Consider the following 17267-nt stretch of genomic DNA (forward strand, 5'->3'; position numbering starts at 1 on the left):
TCCATGTGATGCTTTCTGGGAAGGGCAAATCCTAATAGGAATGGTATGAGTGTGTAGATAACAGTGCAAGAGTTAATTCTACTGTAGGACTGAATTTGGCAGTTAAAGCTTTGAGCTCAGAAAACTGAGTTGAAACTGTGGACAGTCCATATGCAAAATGAATTAGATGACTGCATCCTCAGCATTCCTAAATCCTTCTCATCTGACTCGAACTCCTCTCCTGGGAAGTACTTTCTCACAAGCATTAAGAGGATGAGGCACTGTGAGCAAAGAGGGGCACCTTTCTGTCCATAAACACAATCCCAAACCCTTTATCAGAGCATTCCAGCTGCCCTATTCATGTGCTATTTAATAAAATAACTAAATACTTACTGTCTTCTGTCTTACGTTGTTCTGACTTTGGCTTAGCTGGAGAGGGGATCCAAACTATTGATATAACGGTATTTATGAGACTTCCCACCAGCCCCAAATACATGGGAACAAAAACGCTGCAAAAAGAAAAAAAATAATACAGGTAAGAAAGAAGTCATAATAAACAGAAGACAGATGCTCCTCCATCCTGCAAAGTCTAGAGCAATTGGCTGTGTTAGATGAGGAACAACTCCCTTGAAGCTGCAATATGTAAGGCTATAAAAGATCGCACATGCAGATGAAGTACCTGTGAGGATCCATCTAATTACCCATCTAATCCCAATTTCATTCAGTATTATCTCACTGCTTGCAACTTCTCAGTGAAATCAAATGAAGTTCAGGAGTGAAGGAAGTGCTCAGGACCATCACAGATGGTGGAATACAGCCCAGCATACAAGCAGACCTGAAAACAGCAGAGATACATCACCACTTGAAAAGAAATCACTAAAAATATCAAACATGATTTACAAAACTTTCTGAGGAGGTGAGTAAGCAGCACAGGGATTGATGCATTTTCTTTTCTCTGAAGGTGCTCCAGACCGTATCAACAACATTTCATCTGTCCATCAGAGGCCCAAACTTTTGCTCTTTGACCAACGTGGGCCACATCCTTAGATGTAGATCCAGTTAACAATTATTAACAGTAGTGTTATAATGATGAAAAAGAACAATTGCAAGTTATCTAATAAAACCCAAACACAAAGTAGGCAAAGGTCAACAGAGTCAATAAGAAGTCCTCAATTATCACCATCCTCTTAAAAGAGGAGATTAGGAAGTGACTCCTCCTGGACTTTAAAGGCTCATAGGAAGATTTTAGACTGATGGCTTTAATACCAGCAAACAGAGCTGGAACAAAGCCTAGGGCTGGAAGACTGAATCTCAGGAAACTCAAGTTGAAAACCGAAGAAAAACTATCCTTTGTGTTTTACAGCAAGAGCAACTACCCACTAAGCAAACCAGCTCATTAGCAGTAATTCCTATCATGTTGATCCTGAAAGTTAAAGGGGATTTCTTTGTAAAATGTATGCTTAAAGCCTATTTCAGGGTACAGATTTGGGGTGGAAATTCCCAGCTGAAATAGGCCAATGTCACAAAGGGGACAAGACGATATGACCATTGCACTTTGGCCCTTAGCAAAGCAATGTGTGGATAGGGAGATGCCTCCATTCACTTGGAGGTGAATGTGCCATCACCTCATCAAATGGGACACAAAAGAGACCTGCAAGATGGGAACCACTGCTTTCCATGCACCTGCTGGCAGACATCAGCCATCACGTGGCTTTTTACTGCTGCTTTCCTTGTCAGACCATGGTGTATGTTTTCCATGGAATAGCCAGCAGCACTAATTGTAAAAGCCTCAAGTTTCCCCTGCGCTAGGAAAAGTGCAGTGTGAATAATTTCTGGAGCGTTATGGAGACAACCAAGGATTGAGATGCAAACAACTAAGAAAAGCATCAAAGGGCAAATATATATATATATGTATGTATATATACGTATTCCTGTTAGTAGCAACAAAGGTAGATAATATCTTCCTGCTAATGGACTTAGAGCAGTAATTTAGACCTGCTGCATTCTACCTGCCAAGCTGTTCCACTAATTACCCTGGACCACAAAATTAGTAATTTACTGGGTCATTATTTTTTAATTTTAATGCAGCAGATTGTCCTTTTCTGATTTAAAATTATGTACTGAACTGTTCCCAATCCACTGAAATCAACTTTTTGACCCAAGTTATCCAGATATCCAAGGAATCTGGAATTTGTAGTTTGCATTGCAACATAAAGAAACTTTGTTAACAAAAGAGAAAAAAAAAATAAAAGGAATCAAGAGAAGTAACTGCTCCAGCTGGATTCTTTTTTCTTTCTTCCATATTTCAAGTTTTATTCTGATGTGGAAAAAATGCATCACAAAAATTTTCATTGGGCAGAAAAAACATTTCCTTTCCAGTCCTATTTTCTCCTGAGGTTTCCCCTATATCCCGCATGCCAACACAAACACATTCTACTCTTCAGGTCCAAGAAGAACCGCAGCAAGGGCCAGCAAACAGTGAAGGAACACCTGATAAAACCAGTATGTAATTAACGTACTTCACTGAAAGCAAAGGACCAATAATTCATTGTTAGAAAAGGGAGGGGAGAACCTCAAAATGTTGCATATTCAGAAAAACCCAGGCTTGCCTTCATAGATTCATGGAATTCCATACACTCAGACTCTGAATTCAGGGAAATTCAGCAAAACACTGAACTCAAAACCACATTTCCCAGAAAGTCTGAAGCATTCAAAACCATCTGAAGATCCCTTTTCATAACCATAGCATTCTGCAAGTGCCCACCTACTAGCATTATTAGCATTTCCTGGTGGTAACAGGGGAGATTCACACAGCTTGTCTCACATGGCAGAGACAAACTCTGGGGCTGGACGTAACGTGCCCGTGTCCTGGAAACCATCTCTCTCATTTGTTTGTTTGCTTGCTTAAGAAAGATTAAACAAGACCAGCAGTCATAAAACTGCAGTATTGATGCAGCAGGCCATTCATTACTTTTTTTTTTCTTCCTGATTTTTCTGTTAGAACACGTGAACTTGCTTCCCTTGGAAGCACCTGTTCCATGCCTTTATTAAACTTTGAAGAGCCCATTTCTTATGCAATACAAAGGGTAAAATGTCAGCTTTAAATACAGAGACCTGAGCACCTCATTGCCATCAGGAATGGAGTCAGTTCTGCCTGTGCTCTCACTGGGGGTCCCAGCAGCACAGGGCAAGAGAATGGGGAAAGCAACCTCTGAGCCATCCAAGTCACAGCCTCTCTAAAGGAAGATCTGCAGCTGGGAATAGACCCTGGCCTTGCATGATTACACTTGTGTCATACTACATAGCTGTGCCACCAACCAGTGGGGTTACTGACCAAAGAAAACCCAACCAAAGCTGCAAGGCAACCGTCAAAGGGTACTTTTTACAGGCTTTAAGGTAGGGGTATAGAAATGAAAGATGAATATTGAAACAGGCTGCCCAAGGAGGTGGTGCACGCTTCTCTGTGTATGGGAAAAAACCCAACCCGCACCCATGGAACTGCTGGGAGTGGTGCTGCACCCTGAGCAGGTGGGTGGGAAGAAGGTGTTGATAGTCAGGAGGATGGCATAGACTGCATCCCGTGACAGCTCTGAGCAACAGCTTCTTTCTTTGCTTGTTTGGCTTATCAGAAAGGGACTTCCGCCAGGAAAGGAAGCGGCGGCACTACTAAGACAAATGAGGCACATAAACAAGGCTGCTGCCGTGGGACTTCTCCCCTTCCCCTTCCTGCCTCCCCCTCTGTCCCTGCACATCAGCCACAGAGCCAGCATGCGTCCTGCCAAAAACAGAAGCAGATTTCCTGAACAACAGGAACAAGGAAGGCCACAGTCAGAGCTAATGCTGTTACATTAAAAGACTGATTTTTGCTGTGTTGATAGCTTGCTCTGATTTTAAGCTTTCAGAAACATGATGAAAACACAAGCAGAGGTTCCAGGAAACCAGGAGCCCATAACATAGAGCATCATTAAGGTTGGAAAAAGACCACTAAGATCATCTAGTCCAACTGCCCACATATCACCAACATTGCCCACTGATCCATGTCTCTAAGTATCACATGTACACATTTCTTGAACATTTCCATGGATGGCAACTCCAACACCTCCTTGGCAGAAACATCAGTCAAATACTCTTCAATAACCAAAGCTTTTCCTCTCCCCTCCTCCCTCCCCCACCTTTTGCCATTTTCCTAAAACTGTTAAGACAGTGTGGCATTAAAAGCACTACCATGGAGGTAGCAACCCAAGAGAGGAGAACTGGAGGTGCCCCTAGACACCATGGAAAGCCCAGAAAAGAAAGCAGCACTTGTATTTCAAAGCCTGTGTTGTAGCCCGTAGCTGTTGATGACAGAATGACAGGTAGGATTTCCCATCTGGAAACTCCATCCCTAACGTTGGTGGGAAAGCAGAATTAATGACAAAACCATGAATAATAAAAACACGGTAAAGAGATTAAACCCAGCAAAAATATTAGTGTTTGAAGTTGGCTAAAAGATGGTTGAATTTGCTCCCCTCTGTCACTCAACCAACCTCTGCATTTACTGTCAAGTACTGTAAAACAGCACCTATTGTGGGATACTCATTTAAGCAGGGGGATTGGGCTTGATGATACGTGGAGGTCCCTTTCAACCCCTACAGTTCTGTGATTATGCTTTTTATTGCACAGGGCATCCCTCAGACTGATTTCAGTATCTCCAAAAATAAAGGACAAGGAAAATCAGCAGGACAAACATGTGCCTTTTCCACAGATGGCACCTTCACACCAAGTGCTGCGTGCCCCTGATATCACAACAGGTCACACAAGAAGCGTCAGAAAAACCTGATGGACATTATACCCAATGCAGATCTTGGAAAGCAGGTCCTGGCCAAACAAACGTGGATGTATACACATTAATGTGGGCATATATGTGTGAACACCTACAGAGCAGGTGTGCAGTAGTTCTTGGTGGAAGTACCTCTGGTCATAACAAAACCTGAGGCTTGCTGCTGGCCAGAAGGCTGCACTGGGGCTGTGTGTGCAGTGAGATAGCATCAGCCACATTCTGATTAGCATTCCAGCCACAGAGCCCTGCTCTGCATGCAAAGCACGGGAGAAAATGTGCGTGTGTAATTGCACAATTAAATGTTGCATCAATACAGCAATTCTTTCAAGTAGGAAGCTGTTCCTGATGCTTCCCTGAGGATTAAAGGATCAATGTGTATTTCTGAAGTGAATGGGATTGTGTTTGTTTTCTTTCTCTTTTTCTTAATAAAGTCAAAGTTGAACATGGAGAGAGTGCAGATTGCTTTTTAGTGACTCACTCCTACTTCAAAACAATGCTGTATAAAGCATGCATTCATAGCCAGCCCAGATTCCTTAAGGAGCTCTGAAAGGACTCTCAAAATATTTCTTTGATTGCAGTCCGGCCACACTCTCCACTCATCCACTCACACCCTAAGACAGGGGCAGCCAGGGGGAACAGCTGGTTGTTTGGAAGGAAAAGAAAGGCAAAAAACTGAGATGAAAAAACCCCCCAGGTGAAACCCTGATGCCAAACCATCCATTAAGCAGCATTGTGTCCCCAAGCTGGGCTTGGTCTAGAAGATTTTAGTGGTCTTGTCCAAGCTTAGCGATCCTATGATTCTAAGAAAATGAGCAGTGGCCAGTCCTCTGTTCCAGGACCAAAAGAGACTAAAAATCAAGCACAAAATTTCACTTGCACCCTATGATTCCTCTAGAGACAGCATAAAACCAGTCAATACCTGCCTTCATCCACACATTCATTGCCCTGATACAACTGGACACCATGCCCAGGATGCCCTTTTGTTGCCTCACGTGCTTTTAGCTGACCAGCACAAGATGGCTGCTGCTCTACGGTGAGGAAGAGGCTCTTCTGTGCTGCAGTGGGTTTGACCTGGTCATGGGAAGGCCAAGAAGGGAGTGAAGTTTCACATGCACACCCTAAGCACAGTCCCTCAAGGGTGCAAATGCGTCATCCATAGACAAGTACTCACTCAACTGTTTAATTCTGATCTGGAAAATCTGAGGGGCGGGAAAGGGAAAAGAATGATGGGGAACACGGGCATGATGCACCACTGATTTCCACCAGAACTGGAGCAGGGAGGGACACTGAAAGTTAGCACAGCAGCAGGGCAAATAGCTGTGAGCAGCAACAGGAAAGGAATATTGGGGCTATTTTGTATTAGGGATACCAGGTGAAGTATGGGTACACAACCTCACAGCTGTCCCTAGGGCCAGCAGAGCTACTTGGGGTTTAATGTCCCTTATGGGACACTCTGAAGAGCTGGGCAGGATGCTAATTTCTTGGCAGCTGGAGCACACTGCTGGTGCCAGCACTCTTCTAGGGAACTCGGCTAATTACCGGAAGAAGCATATCGGTTACACATGAAAAAGGAGTGGGTGGATTTGCATACTTGGTCCATAATCCACCATTAAATTCAAGTGTCATTAATGTTTGTGTGTGCTCTTTTCTGATAAAATAACCTTCTTCAAAATACTCACTTGGCTTACTCAAAGCTTGCACTTGTTTGTGTCATTGCTGCTTTTCCCTGTTGCACAGTCCCGTCGGCATCTCTGTGCACCAAACACCTGCACATTTACATTCATTTATAAAAAATGGAGGAAAGAACATTCACTCCCCAGAAAATCATAGCCAGCTGGCTGACTAAGGCACTGCTTCTTCCATGGCCTCATCCTTATGTCTACAAATGGAGGAGTCCAGACAAGGACCGAGGATGAGTTCACTGATTGATCAAGGGCTTGCAACACCTGGCTTCACTCCCAGCAGTTCTAATCCTGGATGAGCTGGGGCAGGCCAAGATAGGGATCAGAAAGTAGGTGTAAATGGTCAGTTCTCGAAACAGGCACATCCCACCGGCGCGGCCAGGACTTGTGTTGCTCGATCTATCTGCAAACCATCTGGAACAGCAATGAGGTAAGGAAGCTTGCTGAGGACATGCAGCTTAGAGAGTACTGGGAGAAAGAGCAGACACGGGGAACTGCACAGGGCGCTCACAGCACTGAAAGGCTGGGCAATAAAATGGCACTCAAAAGTCAGAGCAGAGTAAATATCACATGATGCACATGGGGAAAACAAGTCTTAAATTCAGGAATGAAATTATGGTTTCTGAATGCCTAATACCACTCAGGAGTGAGACCTTTGGACGAGCACAGGCAATTTGACAAAGGCATCACTAAGTGCTCAGCTAATACAGCACTTACGGAGTACTATGAAAGAAATTGAACCAGAGAAGCAAACATCATTATACTGTATCAAAACCCTGGTTCACCAGCACTGTAAGAGCTGTACTACAGTGTAGCACAGTAGTACAGTGCACTACTACACTGTAGAGCACATGCAACATTTGCCCTCTCTTCTCCAAAATCTACCTGAAAGGCAGTGTAGGCTCTGATGACAATTGCCTGGATTCCCTCCAGTCACCAGTGATAACTAAGAAGAGTGAGAGTCTTCATCTCTCACAATACATAGAAGGCCAGCAGAGGTTGTTGCTACCAATGCTGTAGAAGGAAAGGGTTGAAATAGGCTCAAGGAGAGACTGGACAATTCTGTAGAAGAACAATCCACTGAAGATTACTAAAGAGTCACGAACCACATTCATTCATGTCAGGAAATTCCCTAAGCTGAAAACAGTTGGAGGCTGGAAAAGTAATCGGTGAAGCATCATGCAAGTTTTTCCCACTGTTCTTCCCCCGGCACCTTACTGTGATTTTTATTGGAGAAAATGTACTGGGTCACACTGATACATGAGTGCAATTTCCTCCTCTCAGTAGGAATCAAAACCATATCTTCCAACATCTCACAAACCAGACACCCTCATCTTTGCTCATTCCCTAAGAAAAGAAAAAACAACCAACAGCTTTTATTCTACAATCTCTGAGTATTCCAGAGAACAAGATTAACCATAGCTCTCATGTTGCGCTTGGGACACTCAGGCAGGAAAGGGTAATTCTACATTTCAGGCCACGGAAAGTTCATGCATTTTATCAAGTGACTGTCGAATATAACACAAAGACTTAAACCCCCATCTCTCAAGCACAGACTTTTTCCCAGACCTTTCCTTGCCAATATGCAGGCCTGGTTTTTCATTTCCAGGAATATCTTTTAGACACCTATATGTGGATATACAGCTGGTCTCCTGATGCTAAAAAAAGGTATAGCAGCAGAGCTTGGGTAGAAACACCAGACTGAGGGCACTCCAAGGGGAAACAATAGGACAGGAACCATTCTGCAAGTGGTAATGTTTCCACTGACTATCTTCAAACTACATAGCTGGCTCCTGGTTAAACTTTGAAGTAAAAGGTATACATGCAGTACAAAAACGTTTACACCTGTGATCTTGGGCAACTCTTTATTTCTTGCACAGATAAAGTGAAGTCTTCGTCTCAATACTTGAAGAATTCTTGGATACCCTAGCCATACAAATTATATTCCTTCTCTCCCAACTTCTTCATGATTGGAGACTGTACTCTAATGGGTGGTAAAGCAATACTTATTCTAATGAAACAACAATTCTATGAACTACCCTTCCAAACTCGGAGAGTAGAGAATTATTAAAACACTCGGTTTGGGTGTGTTGCTGGGTAAAGACTCCCACATACAGACTGGCTAGAAGGTAAGCAGCACTTGCTAGACAACCCGGTGACTCATCACTGAATGCATCGTTAATCATATGTTACAGCATGTCTGACTTCATAGAATACCGTAGGTGGTGAAATGATCTGTGAATGAATTCAAGGTCTTGCTAGCTTTTATGAGGTTACATTGCTTCAGACTCCAAAAGCCTCAGCTGGGCAGGAAGCTGCTGAGGGATTGCTATAGCAACCCGGGCCATGCTCCCAGCATGCCAGGTCCCTGCTCTCAGTGGTGGCTTTGGAGAACGTTTAGGCTTGGTCCTGGCTGGAGCTGCTGCTTCTCACCCATCGTGTGGCACTCACACAGGGCAGGCTTGGGCAGAGCTGGGTTTTGCTGCCTGAGGATGAAGGGAGGAAGCCAGGTAGTTCCTACGAGGGGAAGGAGTACAACTTGACTGTATATAAAGCAAGATGAAAGCCCTGCAAGCTAGGCATGTCACCTTAACCAGCACTTGGTCTATTCCCAGTATGACATTCATGCAAAGGACTTTTTCAAGCTATGTAATCCCTGTCAAAATGAGGCACTTCTTTACCTTGCGGAAACAAACTGCACACACATCAGCCTACCAGTGTTACAGCACAGACTGTTCCTGCCCTGCAACAAGGAGCTGCAGCCAACACCTTCCACCTCCAGGTGCAAAAAGTCTTGCTGTGCTACATTAAGGGCTCCAGCACCTTTTGTCTTTTAAGACCTTGTAATGAGATCAAAATAAGACACATTAGGACCAAGTCTGTATGGGTAAAAATATCGGACACTAATACCCAAACTGACAAATTAAACACTTCACACATCAGGTGGAAATGTTTCTAGCACCCTGCTCCAAGCTCTCTGGTTGCACAACAGGCCCCTGGAAAACAATCCTTTTTCCAGCAAAGACAGACCCTTAAGGGATGTGGTGGTTTGATTCCATGAACAGTTTGACCTCAGAGGCATCTGCTTCAGATGAGTGACTCACTCCATTTCAAGAAACAGAAGGGTGAAACTAGTAATTAAGGGTGCAGCTTACTTGCTTGGGCAGGCTTTGTATGCTCAAATCGTGAGTGGTCTCACTGTTACTATATTTAATGAACTCTCCCAATTAAGTATTTTGTTCCCTTCATCCCATAATGATGATGGTTTCTGCATGTTAAATGTAAGCCACCAGGAAGCTGCTCTTTGTTGTACATTTGCAAGTTTACTTTGGCCTCCTTCACAGCTGGTAGGACAAACACCAGTTGTGGAACCGCTAAGAAATTTGGCATGAAAGGATCTGTTTCTGAAAACTTGTTTGGCATAAGAGAAAATAACTGATTTGGGCTAAAAGTACATTAAATATTAGCTGAACTTTCTTGTGATTTTTGGAGGAATGAATTGAAAACAGATGTAAAGTACTTCATGTCAGTCAAATGTCAAATGTAATCACAAGGTCTTCTATCCCTCTCTGGATTTCAGCTTTGCCACAGCCCTGAACAAGAACATCCTTCATCTGCAGCCTTGTTGCAGCTGTTGCATTTTGAGCTCACACACCTCAGCCCTTCGTTGGAAGCATTCCCCTTGAGGAGAAGAGCCGCGTTCATTCTCTGCACCACATTTAATCTTGGCCCCACTACTTAGACCACCTACAGGGATGCCAATTAGCATCAGCTGCATTATGCTGAACTTTTATTTACAGCAGCACTTGCTGGGAACCACATCTTAGGCAGCCTCATGGGCAGCCTCTCACCTAGCAGCATGCTTACAGCAGGACCCTGCACAGCTCACCACCAAATGGCAGCAACTGCACGCTGGTAGACTTTTCATGGAAAATTGCTGGCTGAGTGTGTTTAATTGCAAATTAGCAGCTGGAAACTAGGAGGGTGAGAAGCCAGCAGTCTGCAGAGGAGTTTGGAAACCTCCAATGAAACATTCAATGAGCAAAGCAATGGCACGCTTGGTTTTGCTGTATCCAGAAGACTTCGAGGTAGAGCCAGAGGCCACACACTTCTTTGTTAGGACGTCTAAGAGAACACCTGCTTTTTACAAGGGTAGGTGTTACAAGCACCTGAAGCACATGGGACTGTGCTGGTCAGAGGCTTGCAGTGGCAATTAATTAAGACTGGCTCTTGGTATCTTGGAGCTATTCAGGAGCTGGCTGCTTTCAATGCACCGAGCAGCTCTGCATACAGCAGTTGTTGTGGAACTTATTTACTTTTTGTAAGATACTAATGTTGTTTTTCTCTTTGTTTCTTTTTCAGAAGGGGAAAACAAAACAAAAAAAACCCCACAAACTTCAAAGTGCAATCAAGCAAAAGCCTGTTGGATGCACATCTGGGGTGGCTGAAGTATAGACATCTACAGAACTGGATCTGCACGACTCCTTTTAACAGTACTTAACTGAAGTTTTCCTTCTTTACATACAGAGATAGGCCTGATAACAGCAGCAGCTGAAAAACTGACAATTTATCTTCATAACATCCCCATGCGTGACGGGACAAAGCAGGACACAAAGACCCACATGCACAGACAAGGACATGAAGCACTAAAAAGTGCCCCTGCAAAGTCCTAAAAAAAGATTGTGGCAGAAAAAAAACCCTTAAACAAAACAGATCTCACACATGCAGAATCAGTCCCAATACTACTGCGTAGATAGGATGGCTGCCAAAACCCATCAAAATGGCAGTTTGGTATAAAGAGCCAAGCCATAGAGTAGAGATATGAATTGATATGAATTAGCAGCAGGAAAGGACTTGAAATTCATTCCTCTTTAGCAAGTCATCAGATAGCAAGAAACGAGGAACAGACACAGTGTGGATTCAGTACCAACAGCTTTGTCTTTACTCCCTGTTTGACATCAGGACTGATTGCTCACTGGCCTCACAACAAAGCCAGTTTTTTGCTAAATGATGCAAACTAAGTACAACTTGCTGTATTCACAAATATAGCCAACAAACCCTGTACTTTTACTACAGTAGTAACTAGACTTATCAAAAGGAAGCCACTATAGTATTCGAAGACTTTAGGGATGCTCTTTCTTTTCAGTCAAAATTTGCTCTTAATTTGTCCTATGGACTTAATTTTTGGAAAACCCAAGCATGACTCAAAAAAGAGTAGTGAAAAACCAATGAGCACATGAAATAAATAAATAAATATATATATATATATATATATATATATATATATCCCAGAGGAAATATCTGCTTGAGAGTCCCTCTGTGGATACCAACAGCTAAATACTAATTGATAGAGATGCAGAGCCTGACCTTGACTGGTATCTAAAGGAATAGCACATCCTGCTGGCCAGAGCACCTTTGCTGAGAGTGGTTTAGCCCTGGGCTATTCATTGGAAATTCCCAATCACAAGTAGAAGAGGTAAGGAGAAAACAAAAAAGACATAGGAAAAAGATCAGGCAGTACAAGCCTCAACATGCTCAGCTTTGTCGTCAGCTCTTGGCCCAGCTCGCCGCGGTACAATTACATCCTCATTCCTCAGAGCAAAATGCAGTTCAAAGAGACAATAAAACCCTTTTTAGTCTTGTGCTTGGCAGCAACGTCACTGAAACGGAACTGAAATGACTCCTGGAGATAAGGCGACAAAGGAAGTTAAACTGTTCCCTGCAGCTTGCCGCTGGGAAAATGGCAGTGCAGAAATAAAAGCACCGCTGTGCACGTGGCTCCTGCCTTCACTCAAAGGAGTGGGACCTACGCTGTGGTTTTAAAAGATATGGTATTTTATTGCCAGGAGATGGGTCACCCTTCTGGGGGTACAGTCCTGAGAAATTTGGGTTGGAGTTCTGTATATCACAAGACATCTTGGGAAGGAGTCAGTTATCTGAGCAGCCACCAAAATTGAGGTTCCCACTGCTTCTTTAATTCTCTCTTCTACATAAAAATAAGGAGCCCCAACCAGGCATCTATGATCATAGTACAGCTTTTTCACCTTCAGTGGTGGGATGGACAGGACCTTAGATGTGCCCCTTCCACGCAAGAATTACAATGGCCAAGTTTTTAGGGGAAAAAAAAAAAAGGAGTCTGAGGGCAGCTTGGGTCAGCTTAGCACCATAAAAAAAACAAGGAGAGGTGAAAGGCAGAGCAAAGAGCAAGCTTGGGGTGGATCAACGTCTGTGAGGTGTCCAAGAGAGCACCACCCAATCCCACCTCCCTCCCAAGTCAGATTAACACAAACTGATGGAGCAAGGTGTGATGGTGCCCCAGGAAGCAATAAAGCAACAAGGGGAGGGAAAAAATAAAACAAAAAAAAACAAAAAAAAAACCTGGAATTGCAGCCAGAGGTGTCTTTATCTCATCGCTTAACAGAACTAGAGGTTTTCTACCGCTGACTAAAAGCATTACACGCTCAACAGCCCTAGACAGTGAAATATTCGACCACTACAGCCCGAGACATGAATGAACAAGATAGGCAGAAATAAAAGGCCCTGTAATCTATTACTAAACTGCCCAGAAATCATCAAGCAATTATGTTGTAAGGTTACTAAATAATGAAGCAATGTCTTTTTGTATTGTTTCAAGACTATTTCACCAAAACTGCCCTCTCCAGTAGCTCTGTACCTTTGGGAGCTCTGCGTATCCCCAGAGGATGCCCTGATGCCTCACTACTGGTTTCCAGTCATGCAAAAGGAATAAACTCTAGCCCTGTGGAATACAGGCAACTTTGCTAATTATAACCAGGCTGAATGAGAACTTCATTATCCCACTGGAAAGCTGCAAATACTTCAGTCTGACTCAGTTTTTGTGCACTAGACTTTTTCCTCCCTTTCCCCATGTCAAGGAATTTCTTTCCACAGCAGTCAGGAAAGGGGCCTACAGATGAAGGCGGTCATGAATAATCAGGGAGGGAACTTTCCAGAACAAGGCACTAGTGTGAAAAAGTCTTTCTTCTGGGGCGACATTTGCATGACCGAGTGATGACACAAGAAGACTGCAAACAAAAAAGCCATTATACCCCTACCACGGCTTTCAAAATCTTCCAGCGCTGACTCGGTCCTTCCCTTCTGTGCCAAAGCATCTCCTTCTGGGGACAGGAATTTCAGCCCCATCTGCATCAGCATTTCCCCTTATGGAGATGGGACCGGAATGAAAAAATGCCATTTGATAAATGCTCCCATTCTGGATATCAGCTAACAACAGAATGAGAAAGAATCAGATAATGGAAATTATATATATTCACACAGCCCCAGCCTCATTAATATTCCTTTTATTTCTTTTTTAATAGACTGCTATAGGCTGCAGCTCCCCGATGGACACCACAGCTCAGCCCAGATGCCAATCACACCCAGAATATCATAGAACCATTATGGTTGGAAAAGACCTCTAAGATCATTTAGTCCAACTGTCCACGTGTACTACCAATATTGCCCACTAAACCATGCCCTTAAGTACCACATCTCCATGTTTCTTGAACACCTCCAGGGACAGTGACTCCACCACCTTCTGGGCAGCCTGTTCCAATGCATCACCACTCTTTTGGAGAAGTCTTTCCTAAACTGAACCTCCCTGGCGCAACCTGAGGCTATTTCCTCTAGTCCTATTGCTAGTTACATGGGAGAAAAGAATTCAAGGCACATCCTTGGGAAGGCAGCCCAAGCGCTACGTGGTACCACTGGGCTTGTGCTGGAAACCCAGCTGAGAGCTCACCAAAAACACTTTGGAGACCCTGGACAAAGCCCTTTGTTCTGTAGGTCATTCGCTGTGATGCAGAGGGCTGAGCAGTGATGCAAAGCAGGCAGGTTCAGCCCTGCTGCGGAAAAGCAGCTGGGGACTTCCAGAGCTGCAGAGCAGGCACTGCGGGAACGATGGTGCTGGACCAAGCCCAGTCTCTGGAGCCCCAGGGGGTATGTTCAGCCGCTGGGAGTGGGGAAACCATTTCTCACCAGCATAGGAAGCCAAGCGCTTGGCAACAAGTGAGACAGCTCTCCCCAAACTCCAGTTACGCAAACAGCTGCCTTCTGCTGGGTTTCAACATGCTCTGCTGCTTCAAAAATAATTTCCTGCTTGATTTGATACCATTAGCAGGAGTGCAGAGCGCAGCATGAGCAGTCATGCTGCCTTGTGCTAGATCCAGCTAGCCAATGGCTTCTAGAAAAAGCCCCGATTACTTTTTTTTTTTGGCAGACAGGCACAATTACACAGGAGGGATAGATAACTGAGGGATGTAATAAGTCCTCTCCTCTTTCTCTGTGGAAAGTTTTGACGCAAACATGGACAAAAGCGACCACCACCTTGGTCTGTTCCCTTGGGCCCTTTCCATAGCTAGCTGAGATTTCCCAGCCCTTGCAGCTTTAACACTCACTTATGGCACATAACCAAAACTCCACAGCCAAGCAGCAATCAGCGCTTGCTGAGCTGTGCCAGAGCTGCTGGGGTTCTCTGATAGCATAAGTACCCATAAACAGATATCACAGCATCCTTCCTTCCCCACTTGGTGCCCCTTTGGAAGCTTGCTGGAAAAATCCCAGCCCAGCTCAGTGCTTTGGGAACAGCAATTCCAGTTCTGAGCTGGATTGGAATTTGGATAGCAAATTTGGCCCTATGGTGTATTGGATTTCCTCTTCCCTGTTCCCAGCCATCTGACGTTCCTTTCCAAGGAGCAGCACAGGACCTGCCCTGGGGAGACTCCTCCAGGGCCCCACACCAACAGCTCTGGAAACCTCAAGAAGTACAGACAGTTAACCATGCCAACGCCCAGCATGTCATCATCACACTCCATGCCCTAAGAAGCACAACAGCACGATGCCCCAATCCTGGTGCTCAATACTCTGGGACTTGCACATGGATAAGCTACTATTTCCCAAATTGAGCTGAGGGAATGTTCAGAAAAAAAAAAAAAAATAATAATGAAGCAGCAAAAATAAAACCTGATGCTGCTGCAAAGTGGTATTCTGAAGCTCATAGCAGATTTACAAAACAGAGGCATGTTAAGGTTACACAGAGCACATGCCAGCATGAAGGGGGACTCCCTAGCAGAGTGTGAAGTCCCATTTCAGCATCTATGGTGTTTTCCAATATTACTTGGCTGAGAAGAAAAGTTCCTTGACAGCATCAACTAAGGGGTTTTCCACTGCCTTTCTTCTCCTATTCTTTGAAATAAAGGTGTGCACCAGAACCTGCTCGCACATTTGAAGCCCAAAGGATCACGACGGACTATTCTGCCTTATTGTAACCACCAACATTTCTTGCCATGGCTATTCTTTGAGCTACACATTTGGTTATGAAAGATTTCCCTGTATCACAGTTTGAAGAAAATAAGGTGTGGAAAACCTACCACTGCTTCTGGGGAGTTTGGACATAAGTCAAACCTCCAGTTCCACACAGGACAGTGCTCAACCACTAAGGCCCTGGCTTTCATATTTGAGGAAGAATATGCCTCTGAGCTGCTCCAAAAGCCAAGTGGGACCTCTCCTGTCACTGTGAGGAACAAAGAGAATAAGCCTGTGGAGAAGGTGGCTCTGCAGCTGCTGGGGACCTGGGCCAGGTGGAGGACAGGACTGGTGGGAAGGGCTCGAGCTGGTTTCCATGCTCAACTGACCCATGTCTGCAGCTGCTGCTACTCCCACCGCTCCAGGGAGGGGAGATAGGCAGCCATTCAGCTTTTCCAGACAGAGCACAATTCCTGTTTACAGCCTCTGGGCTAGGCTTTTCAAAAGCAGGAGCTGGGTGTCTATTCTTGCGGGAAACCAGGTGTGTAAACAGTTCAATTAATACATCCAGCACACTGGGCTCTAGCACAGCAAAGGCTAGTGGAGACGAGCCAAGAGCTCAGGAAGGAAAATACTTTTAAATAATATGCCTAATTAGAGATGGGCCCGAGCCAGAAGTCTGTACTTGAACACCTGGAAGAGCCCTGGGGAGCCAAAGCGCAACCTGAACCCAGATCCACATTTTGTAACTCTCCCATCCCAATGAACAAAATCCCAGCCCCCTATTGCAATCTCACAGGAGTCTCCAGCAGCCAAAGATTTGAGATCCAGTTTCCTGCTTTCAACCAGACTAAGGTCAAGCTGCTGCCTCACGTCCCTCTCACTCAGCCCCATGCTCAGTTCAGGCATTGCCCAGTTCTGGCCAAAACAAAAAAGCCACCCCAATCAAAGGCCAAGCAGCTGTACCACATCTGCAAGCCAAGAATTGTCAGTGATCCTCATTTTTTTTTGCAAAAGTCCCAGAATTAGGGCTTGTTTAAGAGATGTGACTTCCATGGTGGGGAAAGCCCCACCACGCCATGTACAAAGCCTCACAAATAGCAGACTGGTCTCTTTCTCCTTCTTTCTCCCCATCTCCTCAAAGGTCTCCAGGATGGAGAGCTGCTATACCTCATAGAATCACAGGATCATCTGAGTTAGAAGGAGCCTTTAAAGGCCATCTAGTCCAACTCCCCTGCAATGAACAGGGACATTTACAGTAGATCAGGTGCTCAGAGCCTTGTCCTGACTGACCTTGAGTGTCTACAAGAATGAGGCATCCACCATCCCTTTGGGCATCTACACCTTTCTGTTTCTTCACACAACAATCCCATCTGGTGCTCTCTTTAGAGGTGAGCCCCATCACCACCAAACATCCCTGCCACCACATGTCATGTACTGCAGGCCACTCACTGGGCTGACTAAACATTTCCTTTTGGATGGCTCACTTCCAAAGTCCAGAAATAGATCATTGCCCACAATTACAT

General features: G+C 44.6%; 2 protein-coding genes across 5 annotated transcripts in view; one reads left to right on the forward strand and one right to left on the reverse strand.

Annotated features, from left to right (window-relative positions):
* Positions 1 to 17267, forward strand: part of NAP1L4 (nucleosome assembly protein 1 like 4) — a 215953-nt gene that overhangs the window by 62033 nt on the left and 136653 nt on the right. The gene's annotated exons all lie outside the window — the stretch shown is intronic.
* SLC22A18 (solute carrier family 22 member 18) overlaps positions 1 to 17267 on the reverse strand; it is a 48597-nt gene that overhangs the window by 19705 nt on the left and 11625 nt on the right. For all 4 annotated transcript variants that reach the window (XM_048948649.1, XM_048948650.1, XM_048948651.1 and 1 more), the window contains one exon: positions 373 to 488. In XM_048948649.1, coding sequence (XP_048804606.1) covers positions 373 to 488 — 116 coding nt within the window. The remainder of the gene's footprint in view (positions 1 to 372; positions 489 to 17267) is intronic.

This window comes from Lagopus muta, chromosome 6, assembly GCF_023343835.1.
Source record: "Lagopus muta isolate bLagMut1 chromosome 6, bLagMut1 primary, whole genome shotgun sequence".
NCBI classification, from domain to species: domain Eukaryota; kingdom Metazoa; phylum Chordata; class Aves; order Galliformes; family Phasianidae; genus Lagopus; species Lagopus muta.